Below are 22,273 nucleotides of genomic sequence, written 5' to 3'. Positions count from 1 at the left end.
TAGCGCGGAGCCGTGCACTGCCAGACGTCCAAATCATGTGACCGTAAGATTATGTGATCCGCCTCCATAAGTTAGTTAACTAGACGCCTCAAGTTAAGTTAGTTACAAGCTGCAACTAACTATAGGACAGAATAACCTTTTATTTACAAATCAGCCCAGTCTGGATCTTTCTCCTGGTTTCGCCGACGGTCGTTTTACCCTGTTCTCTGAGGTCGGGCTGTGTGCTGTGCTGAACGTAATATCTGGCTTTCTCTTCGATGACACAGACCCAGGGCTACCAGTATTAGCGTCATTGCAAGACCTGAATATAAATACTAGCACTCCGTACGACATACTCCACTTTTCTGCCTATCCACCTCTCCGTGGGTTTGGTCATGGTTCGGTCACCATAGGACTTTCCACTTCCAAAATCTTTCCAAATTTTAAGGGCGCGTTCGCGCGCCCCAAAGATACCAATATTATCGGCTATCTGGCGGCATGGCCGGAATGGAGGAGTTGGAAATTCATAGCAAAGTACCCACCATACCCTTCGGCGGCGAGCCCTTCCCCTAATAGCCCTCCTCCTGCTCAAAGGCAATTTGCCGCTAACAGATGGGTTTCCAATACAGTCTTATCTCGTACGTTGGGTCAACGTCAAATCCGAACATACCATATCCTGGAGCATTCAACCCCATAAGAAGTCGCTGAATTTTGGGATCTTCAAACATCCCGGCCAGTCCGGAAATGTCGCAAGCAGCCTGAACAGCTCTGGATCCTCCGACCCTATTACCAACGAATTTACTGAACCGAATAAGGAAAACAGCAAAACTGCCAGTTCCTCGTCTGTGGTCACAGAGAAACTTAGAAGTTTAGGTCTGAAGCAAATCCAGTGGATCGGCAAGTGCGAAGCGGACAAAATCTCTCAGGGAACCTATGACGTTAGCCAAAACGAAGGCGGCAACTATGCACTCGTATTTGACAATACCTTCTCAAAGCAAATCTCCAAAACCGCAACTTTTGTCCTTCTGACCTACCCGTCCAATGCTCCTCCACATTCCGGTCATCAGATTCACCATTCGCAAGCTGCAGGGACAGTCATTGGGAATCTCCAGCCGCGCCCGAGTCCCGCGTTAAATCCGACGGCGTCAGACTCGACAGAGTCGTTACGACATGGTCGTGCTTGGGCCAGCAGCAAAATACCTCCTCACAGCGCAGAATCTTCGAAAAGCTTTCCCTTAACTGTGCACACTGGGGTTCTCCAGAAGAGAAGAAGGAAGCGTCACCAGGGATATGCGCGCCGCTTCTTCTCCCTCGACTTTACCTCTTCAACATTATCGTACTATCACGATCGTAATTCGTCAGCCCTCCGCGGCGCCATACCTTTGAACCTAGCAGCGATTGCGGCCAATCAAAAGACCAGAGAAATATCGATTGATTCTGGAGTGGAGATCTGGCACCTCCGCGCCTCTACTGACGCTGACTTCCTAGCGTGGAAACATGCACTGGAGAAAGCTTCGCAAAGTCAAGATGGAGTGCCGCCGGAATCAAGACCAAAACCTCGTCCTGAGCTGGCAGCGTCTTCCAGCACGGTTGTGGATGATGTCCGGCATTGGGCTGAGGTGGAAGCTCTAGTTGAGAAAGTATCGAACACAAGAGATATGGTGCGTCGTTTGGCAAAGGATACAGATCCTAAATATCTGGGAACCCCTATTGGGCGACGAGAACGGTCACAAAGCCCATCTACTACTACAATCCCCCAATCCCTGACTGGGAGTAGTCTGGATGAAGTGGTAGAAAATAGAGAGAAGCGGTCTTTCTGGAAACTGAAGCCTCGAGATATTAGCAATACTCCCAATCCAGCTGGTAAACGTAATATTCCTTCACAAACGGCAATCCCGTCGTCCAATGCGAATGGTCCTTCAAACGCTAAATCTCATGGTGAAATGACGAACGCTCTCGAACTGAGCGTACATGATGATTTGATGATAATACTCCGCGAACTTAACTTTGTCGTGTCAGAATTTTCTACCCTCATGCTGGATAAAAAACAGAAAATTCCAACCAAAATCTCCCATGTCAAACCCCGCGCAAGTTTCGACTCTGAGGCATCACAGGAATTTTTCGATGCGACAGATGGAAATGCCTCTCCACTGCTTACGATCCAACGAGACAGTGACGATGAGTATGAAAGGAGTGAATCTCCCGTGACTGCTGATGGAGATGAAGAGTCCCTCTCTGGTAGCGAGGTGGACGAGGCTGACACCTTCATGAGCAAACCGTTCAGACTGGATAATTCTTCATCTCTATTCCCAACCAAACCTAGATCACTGGGCCCACTGCCCTTTAATCATAAAGTCATACGGAGAACCAAAATACCGCCTCCGACCATGCCACCACCAAGCTTGATAAGCTTTCTTCGCAAGAACGTGGGCAAAGACTTGTCGACTATTTCCATGCCGGTATCTGCCAACGAACCCTTATCCCTCCTTCAGCGTGCAGCCGAGCAATTGGAATATTCCCAACTCCTCGACAATGCTGCGAGCGCCACGGATGGCCTGGAACGTCTGATTTACGTCACGGCATTTGCCCTCTCGCCGCTTTCCAATGGACGGGTCAAGGAACGTGCTATCCGCAAGCCTTTCAATCCCATGCTAGGCGAAACCTTTGAACTCATCCGCGAGGACCGTGGCTTCCGTTTCATTGCCGAAAAAGTCTCCCACCGGCCCGTTCAACTAGCTTACCAAGCAGACTCCAAAGATTGGAGCTTTTCCCAATCGCCCAAACCCACGCAGAAATTTTGGGGCAAGTCGGCTGAGATAATCACAGATGGAAAGGCCCGCCTCACCCTACACTCGAACGGTGAACATTTCAGCTGGTCCCCTGCGACATGCTTCCTTCGTAACATCATCGCAGGTGAAAAATATGTTGAACCCGTCGGCCAAATGTGCGTTCTGAATGAAACCACTGGCCAAAAGACAATCGCCACCTTCAAAGCTGGCGGCATGTTCTCAGGCCGCAGCGAAGAAGTTTCCGTTAAAGCCTTTGATACCCACGGCGAAGAACTGCCCCTGGGCCTCCAAGGGGCCTGGACTACCTCCCTCCAACTGACTGAACACGGTATGGAGACCAACAAGACCATCTGGGCCGCAGGGTCGCTTGTCGATAAACCCACGAAGAATTATGGATATACAACCTTCGCTGCATCGCTGAATGAAATCACTGAGATTGAGAAAGGGAAGGTCCCCGTTACGGATAGTCGGTTACGACCGGACCAGCTCGCGCTGGAGGAGGGCAGTGTAGACCGCGCGGAACAGCTCAAAGCGGAGTTGGAGGAAAAGCAGCGAGAAAGGAGGAGGGAGATGGAGGAAAGAGGGGAACAATGGAGAGCTAGGTGGTTCGTAAAGGTTGTGGGGGAGGGCGGTGTGTCTTCTGCTGAAGATGAGACAGTCTGGAAGATAAGGACGGGGAAGGATGGGTATTGGGAGGAGAGGGCAAGGGGGGAGTGGACGGGAATTGTTCCAGTGTTCAAGTTGTAGAACGCCATGTCATTTTATCGGAATAGATGTCTACAGATTGAGCTGTTCAAGTAGCTAGCTTGTTGTCCGGCGATCCAGCCGTAGATTTTTTTTTTTTTTTTTTTTTTGATACACCATTGTGTACGTGCCTTAGTTGATATCCATCTGTTGTTGTTTTTTCCTTTTTTATATGGATAATGTGATTTCTGTAAACTACTAAGGGGAGTAATGAAAATCAACGCCCGAAGGATAGAATAATGGGCTCATGTTCTCATTTGGATATGTATATGCTTGACTTCGCTTTGATTGCATCTGTATGTCAGATGAAGCGCAAACTATCATCGTCCCAATGCAGCATTCACAACTCTCCTCGCATTCTCACTACCTAGATAATCTCTTCCCTCCCTCCTTTCTCTATCTTCCTCCTCGTCACCTATCTCCAATTCTATTTCCAAACTCGCAGAATATGCTTTCATAACCGTATCCTCATCAACCTTAACTCCACCTTCCACAAGCACCCGAATGCACCCGCAAAGCCTTGCAATCTCCCTCCTCGTTGCAGGCCCGATTTCATCATTCTGGCTCGAGTAAATGGCACTACTGACCATCTCCTCCATGCGCGTAATAGACACATCTCCAGCAACAGTACCACCTACATCCCCATCTCCAACATGTTTCGCAATCCATATATACCCATTAACGCCCAATATAACATCAATCTCCCCCGCGCCATGCGACGCAGTGAACGTCCACACTTGCCTCCGGGACCTGACAACCCCACTCCCCCTAACAACTCCACCAGCCACACTAATCCCGCCCACTGCCAAAAACACACCGTTGCGCAATTTGCCATACTTCAACGAGCGTGTATGCAACGACGCAGCCCCATCCTGATGCACGGCCTGCACCTCCGCAACAAGCAGATCGCCCTCGTTGAAAAAGGAGCGGATCTGCAGCTCATCGGCCGTCGTGCGCTTACGCAATATGCCGCCGGGGAGGTTTATGGCGGATAGCGGGAGCTGGGCGAGCAAGGGGGCCGCGACGTCTACTTTCCACCGCCGCGATTGCACTTCGACGATGCGGCCAACGACTAGGTCGCCGATTTCGGGTGTGTAGCGGGCTCGGAGCGGTTGGACGGAGAGCAGCTTGTTAGTTTTCTGAACGGTGCCGGCGACGGTGGCTATGATTGTATTCGGGGTTGTAGCGGGGTTGTTGGGGGGGTTGTAGTGGGGGTGGTGAGGGGCTCGGGTGAAGGTGCCGTGACCTCTGGATTTGGATGGGTATGTCGTCAGTTCAACGTCTTGTGTTTCCAAATAGGCATTATATAAAATAGATCCTAGTGATGAAAGGTACAAAATGGGGCGTACCGCATCCATTGCGGATCGTCCGTTACAACTTCTCCTGGAGTTACTATTCCGCCCTTGGAGAGGCGGAGACGCTTTGCAGGTCGCGAATGGCTTCCGGACATATCAATGTCGCCTTCAGAATCTCTTGACTCATCGTCTGAGGAGCTGAATGTTTCCTCCGCCATGGACGGTGGCAGGATGCTAATCGCCATTTTCAGCCCTCCTGCTCCTTGATCTATCCTTCTTGCCCGGTCGAGGGGAAATATTTTTTTTATCCAATAAGTTGTTTCCAGCACCAATGAGCTAGCTCGAGTAGTATTGGATCCTTAGCGTAACGTAGGGATCCTAATCAAAGTTGGGATATATTCGTGTGTGGATAAAGTATTTGCGGAGGTTTTTTTGCGGCGAAAGCTTCAAGTATGTAGGAGGATAACGTTCGTTCATTATTACTAAACTAACTACGCGAGAGCAATACAATATGTTGGGGGGCACGTGAGAGGGTAGCCGTAGTACCCCCTAACACCCGTGCTACGGCGCCGCCAATGCACTGCCGCCCGGGGGTCCCCTCTCGCTCAATTCTTCTAAAAACACAATAACAATTAATTACAAGATTTGGACCCTGATTTCCTCTTTGAGAATAGGTGCCTGTACAGCAATAACTGTAAAAAACAGGATAACACAAGCAAAATTTTGTAATCTGCTGTATTATCATTACCTTCAACCTTCTTTGGCAATCTCCATTAACTCAATTCTTCTAACAAATTCCTCAAAAGCAGGCCTTGCCAGCGGCTTGGTGAGGCTGTCAGCTATATTGACTGTAGAATCAACATGTTCCATCATAATTTCACCCTTTTCAATCAAATTGTGGAGGATATGATATATAATCTCAATATGATACAATCTACTTATTAAGGATTCTCCTTTCACTAAGTTTATCACCTTTTTATTGTCAACTCACAGATGTGAGCATATCTTTACTTTTCCCTCTATCAATTCAGCATCATATAACATGTCATTTAATTAAATTACTTCATATGCTGCTTCATTCACTGTGATATACTTTATTTCAGTGATCAATTTTGCAACTGAGATTTGCTGTTGTGATCATTATGAGATTGATGTTTCATTTAGCATAATAATGTAATTTATAATTGATTTGTATTGAGAGTCCCATCTCTGCTCAATCTGAATTACTGTATATGATAGAATTGAGTTCTTTAATCATCTTCTTTTCGTATAAAATACTGTGATTTTTTATTTTTTTGATATAATGTAGAATGTGTTTTAATGTCACTCAGCATTTTTTATATGAATGTGAGTTGAAATGTGAGAAATAATTGATCATAAATGCTAAATCTGATCTGCTTTTTAATATTAAATACTGTAGTGATTCTAAATTTTAATAATATTTAATAACAGTAAAATCATCATTTAATCTGTTATTTTCATCTAATGAAAATTCTAAAATGTATATTGATCATCATCAGCATGCTGATCAAATTAATCTTGTTCATTTCAAAATTTTCAAAAATTTCATTGATATAACAATTTTAAATAACTGTTAAATTGCTGTTTATTTGACATTTTACTTTTATTTCAAGATAAAGTTTGTTTTCTTTAATATTTTTTATCTCAAATTTTTTTACAATTTTTATCAATATTCAGTTCAATTATTATTTTTGAGATTTTATTATCTGACAATCATTGACATACAATGTCAGATAAATCTTGTGAGTAGAGTGATATAAAAATTCATCATTCTATAATGAAATTTTAAATTTTAGAGTGATGAGATGCTTTATTGTAAAAAAATAACACACTCTCATTACTTGCTTTATTTTCTAAAAATTTTGATGAAATAGATTAATTAAACTCTTTCTATCATGTTTAATTTTTATAAACAGTTATTTATATATCATTTTATGTTGCAGCAGTATGCTGTTCAAAAATGTAGAGATGTAATTGATCACTTTAACTTTTCATTTCTTTATTATTGAAATCATAAATAAGTTTCAGAATGTGAGTTCTAATATCATTGCAGTATATGATTTTGTGTAATGAATTTCTTGCTGTTGAAGAAATTCTCTAATCATTCAATGAGTTCTAAATCAGATTGTCTCTTCTTTATTATTCAATTTGTAATCAAACATTCACTTATCAGTTAAAATATTTATATCTGAAATTTTCTCAACAATAATATACATCTTCTTTTTTTCAATAAAGAGATATGAATTTGTCAAGTAAATATTTTCAAATGAATCTACTATTTGATTTAACTTATTATTTCTGAGTTGGAAATCTGTATCATGAATATCAAATTCTGTCTTTTATTAATTTCTCTATATTTTTATTATATTTTTAACATTATTTAACACTAAGTATTCCTTCTGTATAACCAACTCTTGTCTGTATTTAACATTACACAAGGACTCATCATAAGCACTGTTTGTATATAAATATAACAGAAAAAAAATAATAATAATAATCTTCTTCTCAAATATACTGACTTTGTTTTTCATTGCTTTATATCAATAGTTTCAATCAGAGCTCCTTTTGACTTCTGTTATGATAATTGAGCAGTTAATTAGAGTACTCAAAACAGAATCATTTTCATTAACAGAATTCTTTAATTATTATTCTCAATAAATTCTATTTTATTATTTAAAAGATAAATTGAATTCATTGCACTCTTAAATTCCTCATTGACAATCATCTTTAAAATATCAGATTTTATCTTCATTAAATGTTATGAAAGACAGTATTGCCATTCATCAACAATATCTAATACATTCAATTTTTTGCTTCATTGTTTCATTATATTCACAGACACAGTTTCACTTTTATTTAATTTTTCATTAAATACAATATCTTACACAATCTTAAAATGATAGCTGATTGAATTTCAGATACAATATTGATGCAATTTTTGATAATTAATTAATTGCCATTTCTTGCCATCAATTTTATCTGTGAGTTTATTGATAATTTTTAGATTCTTTTTATATTATTATTATTATTATTATTATTATTCTTTCTTCCGTTATATTCGTATGCAAGCAGTGCTTATAGCGAGTCCTTGTGTTATATTAAATACAGACAAGAGTTGGTTATACAGTAGAAATGCTTAATGTTGAATGATGTCAGAAATATATCAAAAATATAGAAAAATTAATAAAAAACAGGATTTGGTATTCATGATACAGATTTTCAGCTTAGAAATAATAAGTTAAATCAGGTAGTAAATCCACTCAAAAGTATTTAATTGATAAATTCACATCTTTTTATTTTATAAGCTGAGAAGCTGACTGTAAGCAGCGATGTTGGAAATGGCTGCTTATATTTCGGTTGGTCCTTAGGACTCTACGAGGATCAAGCAGTAGGAGATAATACAGTGATATATCGGAGAGGATTCGGATCAAGTAGTTAGGTATTGAGGGTGTAGAACGTAGGGGTCAGATTATAACAGAATGATCCGCTGGTCCCTAGAAGTTAGACCAGCTGCTAGCTATATACACACAGTATCGTAAGCAGATCGAACTTGCTATGATGTAGATGGCGTAGTATGATACAAGTGGCAAGATAATGCCTTGATTTCGAACCTGATATGACGTTGGTGGTGCTATGTTCGGCGATATCATATCCTGATATGACGTTGGTGGTGTTATGTTCGGCGATGTCATATCTTTAGGGCTATCGTTAATTCCGACCTAGCACTGGCACCTTAGTGCGGGTTTCTTACACTGACTTCAAATGAAAAAATGTTCTCTTGTGAGTTTCAAACTCACATGTCTTGAATCCCCATATCAAAGCATTATTTGATGACAGCATTACTCATTCAATCATTGAGATGTAATTCTTTTTATAAACTCTGCATCTTCATCTACATATTCAATAAGCAATAAATTGCATCTCAATTCATGCTTCAAATAATGTAAATGAAACTTCTCATTTACATATATATATCTTGATCAATGTTGAAAATATATTGATCATCATGATCATAGCTTGCATCATTTCATCTCACAATTTTTTAATCAATTCATTATTAAATAAAAAACTTCTTGTCTTTTTTACAACAATTCTATTGACACATTCTACAGAGCTGTTCAATTGTGATGCGTCAGATATAATTGTTTTATATATAATTTCTCTGCTCTGACAATAGATGTTCAAATTTTAATTTTTAAATTCACTGCTATCATTTCAGTGTAATCTCTACATAATATTATGTAATTGCTTCAATGCCTGTGACGAAATTCATCAACTTCACAGTAGATTCATTTTTTAATATCATTAAAATTATTCATCAGTATCTCATAGTGTCATCTGTTATTTCTAGTCAGTAGTTAGCACCCTCTCTAATGAGTAAGTTATTTTTATCAAAAAGTGTTTTTTTATCCTTTGTTAGATCAATGAAGAATCTTATCATCAGCTTGATGACTCATATCATAAATTTAAAGATTGAATATGTCATTTTTATTTAAACATAAATTTGTATTATTATTATTATTATTCTTTCATTATAAATGTATGCAGTCAGTGACTATAACATCTATCTGAAATACTCCAGAATTTTTCAATTTAAGAATAAGTTAATATACAAAGCTAATTTAATATATGCAATCGCAGAATTCTAGCCCAGAATCAAATAACTATTCAAACTATTCGATTTAAAAAAGAATGTCAAAAGAATGACAGCAGATCAATACATTCAATTTAAAATAAATGAAGTAAAGAGTATAAAAAACAACAGCTATTAAAAGAAAAGAAAGTATTCACAAATCAAACTTTTCAAAACAAGTCAAAATCAAAAATAATCAAAATGAAACAAATTAAAACAAATTTCATAGTAAAAGTAATAAAATAAAAATAAAAATAAAAACAAAAATTAAAGCAAATACATAGAAACCAAAAAAAAAAAAAAGAAAAAAAAATTTGAATTCATTATCAGATCAAGCTATTCAATTGAAATCTTGTAGCAATATTTGATTCTTTCAAATATTCAATCAAGAATTCATTTCCAGTTTTTGTATTGAATAAAAGTTTTAAATTTAACTGCTTCAATTCAAACTTCTTTCTCAATTTTAATCTTAACTTTGTATATTTTATACAAAAATGAGATGCTCTGGATTTTCATATAACTGACAATCTGAACATAAATCACATAAATCATTTCTAATCTTTGTTAAATATGATTTAAAATAACCATGTTCAAGCTTTAACTGTATTATTATAGCAAAAAGTTTCTTTTTACATTTTATTGAGCAATCTTTTCATTTTGACTTAGTTTCAAACCTGGAATAATGTACACTTCTTTTTTGTAAATACCAGATATCTTGCCATTTTTGCAAATATGATTCTCTTATTTTTCTCATAATAAAAGCTCATATTACAATTCTTTGAAAGTGGACTTCTAATTCAGTTGCTTTTTTTGCAGCTTTGGTAGCCATTTCATTGCAATAGATACTCATGTGAGCAGGCACTTAGTGAAGATGAATAGAACAATTAAATGGGGATTTTTCTTTAAATATTTTGAAGACTTTTCAAAATCAGCTCTAGCATTGACTGTTCATTGCTGATTTTATTACTTTGGAATCTATTAAACCCAGCTTGACTATCAGAGAATATTCGAATATGCTCAAATCTTTTTCCATTGTTCAATCTTCATTTGAACCAATTTGAAAGCTCTTGAAATTGCTGTTTACAGCAGTTAGATGTTGAAATATTTGGCTCATTTGTAAAAGCATATTCAGATCAACTAGATTTCTATACACATTCTGACTATGACTTTATTCAAATTACAAAGTAAGATTTTTAATGATTATTTTGTGCTGTGTAAAAAACCTCTACAACTATGGAAAATATCAAATCTGCCTTTATAGCCACTGGCATACATTCTATAAATCCTGCCCACATTTTCAAAAAAATTCAATCATGTCCACTTATACCCCCAGAACTGCTTCAGCAGCATATATTTACATTTATATAAGCTTTACAAAGTCTGATAAAGCAGGCAAATTAATATCACCACTAATTTTCAGTTGATATTAAAAAAATTCTCTGTGCTGGGGAGAATATTGCTCTGAACAGAAAGGTTCTCTTAATAAAGAATAAGAATCTTCAGACTGCTCTAAATAATGAGAGAAAGTGATACAAACAGAGTAAATGTATGAGATTGCTTAATTCATCAAATCTTTCACTTGCTCAATTCTTTTCTCCCACTAAGATGCAGGCCGTAAGAGAGCAAGCAGATGTTTATAAAAATGCAAAAATTAATAATTAGACATGCAAGAAAAATATAAAGCTTCAATGAATGATTTTTTATAAGTAAAAGCAAATAAAGCTCATAAAGTGAAAGAAATAATGTGAGAAAAAATGTTTAGAAACTATTCAACACTGTGAAAAGATCAAAGCTGCAGTTGCAGCTAAATGTCTTATAGAAAAGCAACAGTGAGATGAATGAAAGCTTCAACTGCAAAAAGAGAAGGAAGAATGTGCTGTTAAATGTTATGAAACACAGTTGGTAAAACAGATGCTCATAGAGACTTTAAAAAGGTTTACAAAAAGATCAATAATGGGTTTAAAACACTATAGAAGCTCTATACAATTTTTTAAAAACAGTAATAAATATCACACACAGATTTTTTCAGTGGAATTAAATGATATTTCTTCTCTAACATCTTCTTCATCATGATCTGATTTAATTGTTTCAAAACCACAAGTTTCATATTCTGAGCAGATTATTAGACCAAGCAATCATTCTCTAAATTAATCATATATATTTATATGATGTATTCTACATATAGTTTTAATCTTTAATAAATAATATTAATATCTTATTGCATTGTTGTGCTACAGTTGAAAATTAACGGCTTTATAGAGTGCTTTTTGAAGTTCATTGAGTGGATAAGTTCGTTGAGTGGTGAGTCACGTTACCTTTCATTAGTGAGTGCACCACATTGTAACAGAATCCACACTGTAATAGAACTTTCTTGAATATTATGAACTTCAAAAATTAATTAATAATCACCATCATGTCTATCTATAATATAAAGATTATCTATATACTCATTAGATGCAGCAGATTCGTCTATAGATTGAAATATATTAGATTCATCACAACGTGATTGATTTGTGATAAATTTGTTGAATTTGATTTCAATTGATTGCAGCATTTTATTATATTCTTTTTTTAATTCTTCTGCCTTGCAATTGACAATCTTGTGATTGGCATTCTTAACAGTGAGAATTTCCTCTACTTGCACCTGTTTGCAGATGATTTTGACAACTTGATTCTTATTTATTTGATAATGAATGGATAATTTTTCTTCATAGTGAGCATTTAATTCTGTCTGAATTATATTATTTTTGAAGATTTTGTTTAAACATCTAATTAAATCAGATGTAAAATTATTTTTCACATTCTGTATGACTTTTTCTACAGCATTGATTTGATGATGTAGTTTTGCAATAGTATTCAGAGATGTAAGATCAGAAAAGACAATTGATGATCAATTTGTAAAAGATAAAATAAATTAAAAACATTCATCATCATCATCACCATCATCATCATACACAATAAGATTCAGATCATTTTGTAGTATTTGAGATTTCAATTAATCAAGTATTATATTGCAATTGACAGAATAGATTCTACAATTTACAAAGCCAGTTTTAATTATAGAGAATTTGAATGTTAATTGATGAACATTGTTTAGATTTTCAAAAAACTGTTTTTCATCATATTGTTCATATTCATAATGAGCAGCCTCATTAATTACTTTTGTATAATAGTGCTTATACTGTTGAAAAGACACATCATCAAGAGATTGTAAGATATGACTTATATGAAAGAGGAATTCAAAAATAATAATTTTATGAAAATTACAATATTGAAGGAATTTTTTGATGAAATGAAACTTATAATTGTCAAGCAGTAATAATTGATGACTACTCATCTGATATTTCTTACTCATTATATTGAAGTGTTTAATTTATTTAAATGCAATCTTATCATTGATGAACCTGGATTCAAAAATGGTTATTATGTAATTGTTAAATAGATTGACATTTATATATCAATCTTTTATATGAATTTTGAATCTCATTACAATCAAATAAATATAAAACAATGCCATTTGCATTGACACATTTCAAAACTGTTATTACTCTATGAAAATATGATAATTGTATGATGGAATTCACATCTCAATAAGCAGTTATTACTCACTGTCCATATCCCTCTCCTTTTTAAAACTCAATCTCATCAAAATTGTAGATATTCATTGCATGGAAATTGTACTGATTGAGAATAGATTCATATTGATTGAATCAGTTGATAATAAAGTTTATATTCTTATTAGAAACTCACTTTAAATTCATCAACTTCTGCTTCACTTTATTATATTCATCTAACAGATATTTTATAAAGTGATATGCTCACATTTTATTGATAGTTGAGGGAAGAGTCTCAGAATCAGTGTGATGAGCTTGCAACATTCAATTCACAACAGCTTCAATATATTTGATGATTGAAGGGTAAAAATTGACATTCAGTTGATAAATTCACTTCTTAATAGCTTTCTTCTAGCTGTCATTTAACAATTGATTGATTGAAACCCAGCATATCCTCGATTTCCTTTCCTTGATGCATTCATACAAGGTTGAATATGGAACATTGAATTCTCATGCCACTGGCTTGATATGTAGATTTGGATTGTTTTCTAATGCATCAATGGCTTTTCTAAGTTGATCTTTGCTATATTTGAGTGATTTAGACATGGTGATGATCATCAATTAGAAAAAGAATATGAAGAATAAGAATAATTCAAAAAGTTCCGTTACAGTGTGGATTCCGTTACAGTGTGGATTCCGTTACAGTGTGGCGCACTCACTCATGGGAGGTAGTGAGATGCGCTTGGCACGGTTAGTAGATATTCACGGGACAACCCAATTCTTACAAGCGCATGTCGAATAATTTGTTTTTTACGTTTACAAATCGATGGCGAACCCTCCCGAAGTTGGGCAGCAATATTTACCATGTTATTGAATATATTCTAACTACCTGATTTGCTGTTGGTTCTGCACATTGTGACCCATAACCAGCTGATATCCGACGTCGAGACAGATATCCTCTACGGCAAACTCCTGCGAGGGAAAGCCCTTGCGGGTTGGACATGCACGGTCTGCACTAACCAGCAGCGGAAAGGGGCCTAGCACGTCTGCAAGTGTGCCAAAATATTCAGGAGGGGTACCCTTGCGAGGTTCCTTTGGAGCGCATATAATGCGATACAAGGTCTTAAGCTTGTCAAGTCCAAGAAGAAATACATGCACGGTAACTACCGTACTTACTTTATCTCCTCTACCGTATCCTAACCCAGGTTCAGTCCTTTCTTGAAAGCCCGTCTCTGCTGTCTCGTGGCTATATACGATAAACTGCGATCACCACATCAAAGAATTGGCATGAAATTTAGCAAAGTATACTGTCAAGGAGCTCGCCATGAGAGGAACGACGTAGCCGATTAGTTACGTGAAATGTGTGGGTGATAATTTTCCTGGGCCTTGCCGGTACAAGGTTGGGGTGTATATACCCCAGAGATGGTTCGCGTATTGGCAGTTCTTTTGGATATCCGGGCTATGAGCGTTACTGGAGCGTATTGCAGCCGGAACCCACTATCGTAGAAACTTGGCAACCTGGCGACTTGGTGGGCAATAAATCGAAGAGTGTTGTTGAAGCATGAAGTGGATTTCGCAACGCACTCTAGAGTTGTATTAGCAGTGATATGAACAATGGTACATGCGCTGTATCCCAGCTCTTTTCATAGGGCAAGACGATGAACGCAAAACCAAACAGCTCAATGGATACGCCAGCACTTCCGGAGTGACCGTCTGCACTTTATTTTTTCGCGCCGACGCCATCAAGACATTGTTGGAAAACACCGAAACCCTGGATAGGGGCCTCCTCCGATAATGACCAGTTCTTCCTGATGTAAACCTTCGACTCCGCAAAGAATCCTCTATTGGGTTCGGATCAGGTGAATAGGTTGGCAAATATAGTAGTTTCCACTCCAGCATCGAAGCACATCTGTTTTATCCTGGCTGGGTGGTGGAATGATGCATTGTTCACACAGTAATTAGGACGGAGTTTGGTTCCAGCCACGGTCCACAACAGTGCTGGAGCAGCTGCCCAATAAAATATTCGAAGAAAGCTGTCATCAGTTGAGCCCGTAAAGATATGAGAAAGAAGGATGCCATTTTAGGAACCTAAATCCTATCACTTCCAGATCTATCAACAGAAATCAAACGATAGGAACTATATTCAGACAGTCTATGCTGATAGATATCTCGCAGATCGGAGTTCTGCTCTTTTTTTTTGCGCCCTGTGTTTAACTTCCTCTTTGGTCCAACCCACATGACAAAAGGCCCGTTTGAAGCTGGCTTGTCGATGTTAATATATCAATTTCTTCCTGAAGAAAGACAACCATTTCATCAACAAAAAGGGCCAGGTTTTTCGGTGAGGTGGTGGGTTAGTTTCGATTACTAATCAATATAATAAGAGAACTAGTTAATAGAGTTTCAATCGAGCAACATGATTGGTGAATTCATGAACATACATGGGTAAAAATACAAGCTGTGAAACATTTTTTCACCTTTCGGTACAAATCACGGCTTTGCGTTTACTCAAACCTCCTGCCCACAACTTTCCGGCAATCGACACTTGATACCAACTGCGAACAACCGCAGGAAAGTCTCTCTCTCTCGATTCCTTGGGCCAATTGACCCGTTGCTGCTATACTATTCCAATCGCCTCCCGCCCACAATGTCTGCTGCTGCCATCCGGGTTTTTACCTCTCTGCGAAGTGGGCTGCGTACTGCCGGCCCAAGGCTCCCCTCTCCAGCTCTACGCAGCGCATATATCTCCCGCCCCGCATTCCGGGATTACAGAAGAGCATTTTCGCAGAGCTCATTATGTAGGTGACAGTATGCAATTGGGCACAATTGCTCTGTCCAATTATGTGTCACTGCAACAAACAACTACCATAGGCGGTGGGATGCTGACAACCTCGTCGTTTTCTACAGGGCAAGCTAAGAAGTATACCGAAGAGCATGAATGGATTGAGGTGGCTGGGGATGGAAAGACTGGTTAGACATCTCCCTATCGTTTTTATTTTTCTCTTCCGCCCTTTTTTTTTTTTTTTTTTTTTTTTTTTTCCCTGTCTTTATCTCGGGCGCAATTGGATGTACAGTTCTCAATATTTATCCTGCCGTCCGCGAGATTTTAACTGCCCCTCACCCAATTTCTACCCTGACTACGAAATACCTAGCTAACAATGGAAATACAATAACGAAATATAAAAATAAAACAGCAACCATTGGCATAACTGAATACGCCGCCAACGCGCTGGGTGACGTCGTCTTTGTAGAACTGCCCGCCGCCGACACCGACGTCGCCGCGGGCGAGACCATCGGGGCTGTCGAGTCCGTCAAGTCCGCTTCGGACATCCTCTGCCCCGTGACAGGCAAGATCGTCGAGGCTAACACCAAGCTGGAAGAGTCGCCCAAGGTCATCAATGAGAGTCCTGAGGAGAAGGGATGGTTTGCCAAGATCGAGCTTGCGGATCCGACTGAGCTGGAGGGTTTGATGGAGAAGGAGGTGTATCTGGCTAAGGTGGAGGAGGCGGACGTTGAGAGTTGAAGGGGATTGGACTCGGGAGGGATTCAATTTAGCCACTGCCTTGTTTCCCCCCCCCCCCAACGCCCTTTTTTTATCAGGGGTTTTATGCCCGATAAACTGGGATTGATTGTGGGATCTAATGGGGGGCGGGGGTTATCTCACCTCATTTGAAAATGTGTGCGCTATTCCCTCCTTTTTGCGGAAATGTATAATTATCTACCTATCCTACTGAAGTTTCCAACATTTCAAAAGGTATGGTTGTCGTGTACCAAATACCAACTTATCTGTATGTTGTATTGAAAGGCAACAGGGTTAGAGGAAGTAGACGTTTCAGCCACACAAGTACTTAGAGAAGAAAGGAAAATGTTTATTCACGAAACTGATGTAAATGCAAAATTGATCTCAACGCCGGTATGCCAAATGCAACCCATGAGATTTTATCCAATGAGACAAAGGACAACAAAAGCAATGATCGAGGGAACCTTGATCCGATGCAACAAAACGAAAAAGAGAAAAATTACTGTACAGAGCGTTTCCAAAAGAAAATGAGATATGAAAACAGAAAGAAAGAAACAAAAATGAAAATATGCACTCTTAAATCGGCGGTAGATTCTCTCTACAAATCGGACACTGTAGTCGCAACCGCATCCAACTCTCCAAACATGTACTGTGAAAGATGTGTCGACATGGCGTGACCATGTAAGCTCGTCGGCTAAGCAGGTTTGCAGCTCCTTCTGCAACACTAGCTGGCGCACCCGTGCTACTGCTCGGGGCCGTGAGGACCGGCACATCGATATCCTGCATGCAGATGGCACAGTCGAATCGCCTAGTCTTGCGATCCTTGTCGTGGGTATTAGTATTGTCCGAGCCATGCTTGTTGTCGTCCCCCGAACTGCTTGGAGCGGTATGAATTGCTTCTCCTCGGAGGAATCCAATCGGCAAAACACCTGCAGCCTCGATATCTTCACTGGAGCCTGACGCAGATGTATCCCGCAAAATTGGGTGGTAATCGTAGGCTGGCGGTGCCCAGCCGTTGGGAACTAAAAATCTTGGGCCTAGGAGGTCCTGGCCAGCTAGAATCACCGTTTGCATCCATACCCAGGCTGCAATTCCCACAGTAAATATAGAACTAAACTTGATAAAGAGGACATTGCCTGGGAGGGCATAGAAATAGAGAAACGGGAATACTCGGATGAGGCTCTGGCCCACCACGAATTCCCATGTCAGTGCCCTGCGGCAGTTTCGCATTACATTGCGATATATCTGCGGAATCCAAAAGGAGAGGTAGGGCAAAGGATATCGTCTGGCCGTACATTCGGGCTATGCGAGTTGGCCAGAATAATGACCATGACGAGAAGAAGAGAGGAAAAAGACTGTGAAATAAAATCGAGAGTACATTGTACCTGTGTCGTTTGTCCCTGAATCACTGGTTACTTGGGATGCTGGTGGGGCCGTGGTGGTCTCTACGGGACTACCGGTCCGGGGAGGAGTATGATGGATAGGGGTGGCACCTGTATCCAGGGGAGGATGCGCTGATGCCTGGCGCTGGAAGCAGACTGCCGATGGTTCCAGTGGCTCGAGCAGACGATGATCGATCGGTTTCCCTGCGTTCAGGGGCCTGAACAACCCACACTTCTATCTGGAACTTCATTGCAAGGAAACTGACAGAGAAGAATGTCAAAAATGTCGCAGTGGTAAGCAGAAGGAACGGAGCTTCGTCATATAACTGCATCAGAATAAATGAACCAAAAAGAGCATCGCCTATAGACATCATGGCGATTGTGTAGAAGCTGACTCGGCTCCTAGTTGAGGGTGTGGAGGCCTCTTTCATCTGCCTCATCAGCAGGTGAATCTGGGTGCAAAGAACTGCCGCCATAATCACTACTAACCGCCCAGCGTGTTTCCGGTATTGCTCCTGCTTGGGGCCCGAAAGATAGAGTCCATCTAAAGGGGAATAAGCTGGCGACCCTTTGCTCTCCAACACGAATCCACAATCTGGAGAGAAAAGCGTCATAGACATCGCCATCAGTGGTGGAGACGGCACTGGGGCTCCAATTGGGAAACGCAGTTCATCTTCGATCGATTGCAACAGAGGGATTCGAGCTATTTGGCCCTTTATTACCACGGGATGCTGCTGAAGATACACGATATATTCGCACTTCGGCGCAGGGAATGTCATGGTGCTCGGGCCGTTAGGAAGAGACGACCAAGGCAAATAATCGACAGGGCCGGCTTTCTCTTTAGCCAAGGTTTCAGTCAATGACCTATTCAATAGCTGACGGGCGAGTTCAAATGTATCATTCGAAAGAGCAAATTGAGGCATTGCTGACAAACCAGCGAACTTTTCACTGGTGGTGCTGAGAATAATTCCGCCCGATGATGGGAAATGCACTCCGAAGAGCCGTACGAAATGGCTGGCCCCCAGTGACACATCCGTGTATAGGGTGATATCTGCTCTTATCTCCCTGGCGCTTGACCCGTCCAAGGCGAGACCTTCTCTGTCCTCCTCCTGTAACTCTATCAAGAGAGCTCCGTGGTCCGTAGTAATATTATTCGCGAATATATTGGTAAAATAATCATGTCTCAGCATGATTGCCGTGGTATTCAGCTGCGGGAGGTTTTCTGTCTCGGGACCATGCCAGCGAACCCAGTTGCCCCGGATCTTCCCAGTAACATTGCGATATACGGGAATCTGTAGATCTGAGATATTAAGGTCTGACCGAAGTGGGCGTGCCTGCCACTCGATCGGTTGCTCGTCCAACAAGCCGGAGTGTTGGAGAATCGAGTATAGCTGGTCCCGGGCGCGGTCCTTGACAGCGGGAAGTAACCCCCATGCATAGCCATCATCCTTGGTCAGGCCTCCCAGAGGAAGCCAGCGACCTGCAGCGCTGTCCAAGTCACCGTATCTCGAGGTATTAAGGAGTGATAGTGCTCGCTGTTCCTCCTTCTTCTGCTGATGGCGCTCTCGCTCGAGGTTGAGGGTCGGCGGGCCTGGTTCTGGCGCGGATAGCAGGAAGAACAGGAGCACGAAGAAAAGAAGCGCGCGGCGGTTTTCCATGGACCAAAGGTGATCGAGCCATAGGAGCTCAGCCGTATCCGAGTATAATGTCCATTACCAGATTCGGGCTCTGGCTCTTGGTTGACTACTGTTTGTCGTTGCTCGAAGACGTTGTGACGCTGGACAAGTGCCTCGGAGACGAGTGGTTGGCCATCTATAAATCTAAATGCAGCTAGTACCTTGAGGTGCGCAGTCGCCAAACGTGGATTCTGTTTGATGCAACGCCCAGTGCAGCCGCCTCATCACGATGGAAGAAGGTCTGCAGAAAATAGAAAATCACACCGGATTGTTCAGTTCTTAGGCAGAAGCTAACCACATGCTCTCTAGTCTCCGATCTTGCAAATCGTCGTCGCTGCGCTCCACGCCAACTCCAACTCGTTCTCCACTCACTTACTCCTCCTCACACTCCTGCGTGCCGAAATTGCCCCGTGGCTTGAGAAGATTGAACCAGCGATGGCGGACACATTACCGCTGCCAATCCCTCCTCGAACTCCTACGCCGCCCTCAGACGACCATTCTTCGGGTCCAGAGGGCTATATGGTAATACCGTCAATGGAGAACCTTTCTGACCGGAATACTCTGTCTCCAATGGTGAGCACTTTCGGAGCGTCGGGGACCTTAGGTAAATTGTTTGATATCCCAGTCCCGCATTAAATACTAGCATATATCACTCACAGTGGGCATACCTAACTCTTTGATTCCCTAGATCCGTCACGGAACTCGGCTATGGGTTCTGCGGAAGACATGATGCAAGGGCCTTTTAATTTTAAGCCAACCGCTCTCGCGAAGAGCCCCGTTGCAAAATCGGTATGGCATCCCTGTGGAAATCCTGGTTGCGCCCGAAACTTGAACGCTAAATATGTAATGGTAATGTCCGGCAAACATATAATAGAACGTGGGCCAAAGACGGGGACACAAGTATAAACATAGCAGCGTATCACACCAGATATTCCTTGAACCCCCGCCTAGGTCGCCAATGCCCTTACCGAACTCCCTGCCGATCCCGACCTGGGGGGAATGCCTGGGGAGCATGTCAAAGGACCAGAGAATCCGGTTCTGGTGGAGCGTATGCCACATGGGGGTGGCCGGATATACGTTGTGGACTTCCCATGGCTCTATGGCCATGACAGGGCTGTCCCATCTCATACTCTTCGACTCGCTAGGCGCCATGCTCTGCGTTGTCGTTGACGTACTCGGAAATTTCGAGGTGTGGAAGCGATCTAGCATTCGTCACCCTTTTGGCTTGGAGCGTGCAGAAGTCGTTGCGGGTTTTGCTCTATCCGTGCTACTATTCTTCATGGGAGGAGACCTTATCTCACATACGGTCCAGCATCTGCTGGAAAACTCAGGCCACGAGGCCCATCATTCCCACTCTCACGCGCGGGTGGCTCCAGGGAGCGTCGACATCACGGCTTTGCTGGCGATAATGGCAACGTTGATATCCGCCATCGCTTTAAAAAACCATGCAAGGATTGGAAAGGCTATCCGGTTTGCCTATATCGAATCCCTACCTTCTATCCTTAGTAACCCAGCTCATTTCCTGACCCTTTCATGTTCAACGTTTCTCCTCTTACTCCCCTTATTGTCCGTGCAACAGTATCTATGGCTGGATCGAATCTTATCCTTCACCGTTGCAATTTCCATGTGTGTTTTCGGAGTTCGTCTAGTTAAAACGCTTGGATCCATACTTCTGATGTCCTATTCTGGTCCAGGGACTTCTGAGGTTTTGGGAGACATCTACAACCACCCAGCTGTGGCGGAAATTGAAGAGGCAAAATTCTGGCAGGCTCACTATGGCTTGTGCATAGCGTGCATCAAGCTGCGAGTGACCGGCTCGGAAGAAAGCTTAACCAAGCTGCGAGAGAGGATCGTCAGTATGATAAAAAATCGATTAGGGGGCGGATACGGGACAGGTGGTCAGAAATGGGAAGTGTCTCTGCAGTTTACGGTTGAGCAGGGCTAAAGTGGATATATTTATACGTTATGCATACTATACCCCCTTGTGTCAGCGTCATTTCAACGTGATGATAATGAAATCAGATCAGATTTCTTTCATGTCTTCATGATTTTTTCATTCTCTGCTTGCAGAGCAACCAAGTTTTGAATTGTTGTTCTTTTGGCAATGAATCTTACGGACTTATCTTTGGCCATTCTGAAATAGAGTACTGTCTTTACGGCCCTAGTCGGCGTAGCAAGGGTACCGGCTGGAGATTACAGCTTATCGCCATTGAATAAACCCGTAACCTTGACATGATGGCTCCCCAGTTATATGGCCACCGGAACCGTGTATTAGACGATTGATGTCGATCTGAGGTTCCGATTGCGACACGTTTTTTAGAAGCGGCTGTATTTCGATAATTTTCTTTCCGTAGTTAAATAACATATGAGTTTATGTCATTAAACAAGACAGAACTTCTCTCTCTCTCTTTTTCCCTCCTTCCCCCCTTTTTCTTTTCTTTTCCATTTATTAATTCCTAATAGCGCCCGCTATAAGATCTACCACTGCACATACCTCCGGTCCCACACGCCCTTCTTGCTGGGAGAGGGTGTTTGCAGTCGCGAATTACTGACCAAACTTGATAGAAAACGAATGTCCGAAAAGCAATTGGAGATAAAAGTAGTTGGAAGTATCTATACGTATTTGCCCTATTTCAATTTCTTTTTTTGTATCTCTTTGATGTCTATGTACAGTACATGTGCA

The 22,273-nt window shown here is 41.0% G+C and overlaps 6 protein-coding genes across 6 annotated transcripts; 3 read left to right on the top strand and 3 right to left on the bottom strand.

Annotated features, from left to right (window-relative positions):
• Positions 1–591: 591 nt before the first annotated feature.
• On the top strand, positions 592–3,515 carry HCAG_03458 (conserved hypothetical protein; the record flags this gene model as incomplete). Its single annotated transcript, XM_001541311.1, has 2 exons — positions 592–617; positions 662–3,515. The coding sequence occupies 2 exons, from the start codon at positions 592–594 to the stop codon at positions 3,513–3,515; spliced, it is 2,880 nt and encodes a 959-aa protein (XP_001541361.1).
• Positions 3,516–3,832: 317 nt separating this feature from the next.
• Positions 3,833–5,052, bottom strand: HCAG_03457 (conserved hypothetical protein; the record flags this gene model as incomplete). Its single annotated transcript, XM_001541310.1, has 2 exons — positions 3,833–4,760; positions 4,862–5,052. 2 exons carry the CDS (start codon positions 5,050–5,052, stop codon positions 3,833–3,835), a joined length of 1,119 nt encoding a protein of 372 aa, XP_001541360.1.
• An 8,848-nt stretch (positions 5,053–13,900) lies between these two features.
• On the bottom strand, positions 13,901–15,094 carry HCAG_03456 (predicted protein; the record flags this gene model as incomplete). Its single annotated transcript, XM_001541309.1, has 4 exons — positions 13,901–14,275; positions 14,431–14,600; positions 14,780–14,856; positions 14,967–15,094. The coding sequence occupies 4 exons, from the start codon at positions 15,092–15,094 to the stop codon at positions 13,901–13,903; spliced, it is 750 nt and encodes a 249-aa protein (XP_001541359.1).
• A 565-nt stretch (positions 15,095–15,659) lies between these two features.
• Positions 15,660–16,535, top strand: HCAG_03455 (glycine cleavage system H protein; the record flags this gene model as incomplete). Its single annotated transcript, XM_001541308.1, has 3 exons — positions 15,660–15,699; positions 15,920–15,982; positions 16,207–16,535. 3 exons carry the CDS (start codon positions 15,660–15,662, stop codon positions 16,533–16,535), a joined length of 432 nt encoding a protein of 143 aa, XP_001541358.1.
• A 595-nt stretch (positions 16,536–17,130) lies between these two features.
• HCAG_03454 (predicted protein) lies at positions 17,131–19,348 on the bottom strand (the record flags this gene model as incomplete). The annotated part of the gene is made up of 4 exons (XM_001541307.1): positions 17,131–17,144; positions 17,270–17,714; positions 18,181–19,206; positions 19,235–19,348. 4 exons carry the CDS (start codon positions 19,346–19,348, stop codon positions 17,131–17,133), a joined length of 1,599 nt encoding a protein of 532 aa, XP_001541357.1.
• Positions 19,349–19,619: 271 nt separating this feature from the next.
• Positions 19,620–21,535, top strand: HCAG_03453 (hypothetical protein; the record flags this gene model as incomplete). Its single annotated transcript, XM_001541306.1, has 5 exons — positions 19,620–19,717; positions 19,766–19,829; positions 19,900–20,194; positions 20,279–20,379; positions 20,465–21,535. 5 exons carry the CDS (start codon positions 19,620–19,622, stop codon positions 21,533–21,535), a joined length of 1,629 nt encoding a protein of 542 aa, XP_001541356.1.
• Between the last annotated feature and the right edge of the window lie 738 nt (positions 21,536–22,273).

The sequence above is a fragment of the Histoplasma capsulatum genome, genomic scaffold (assembly GCF_000149585.1).
Source record: "Histoplasma capsulatum NAm1 scaffold_3 genomic scaffold, whole genome shotgun sequence".
Classification (NCBI taxonomy): Eukaryota; Fungi; Ascomycota; class Eurotiomycetes; order Onygenales; family Ajellomycetaceae; genus Histoplasma; species Histoplasma mississippiense.
The sequence above is the reverse complement of the archived record's forward strand: the minus strand, read 5'-3'. Positions and strand labels throughout refer to the sequence as shown.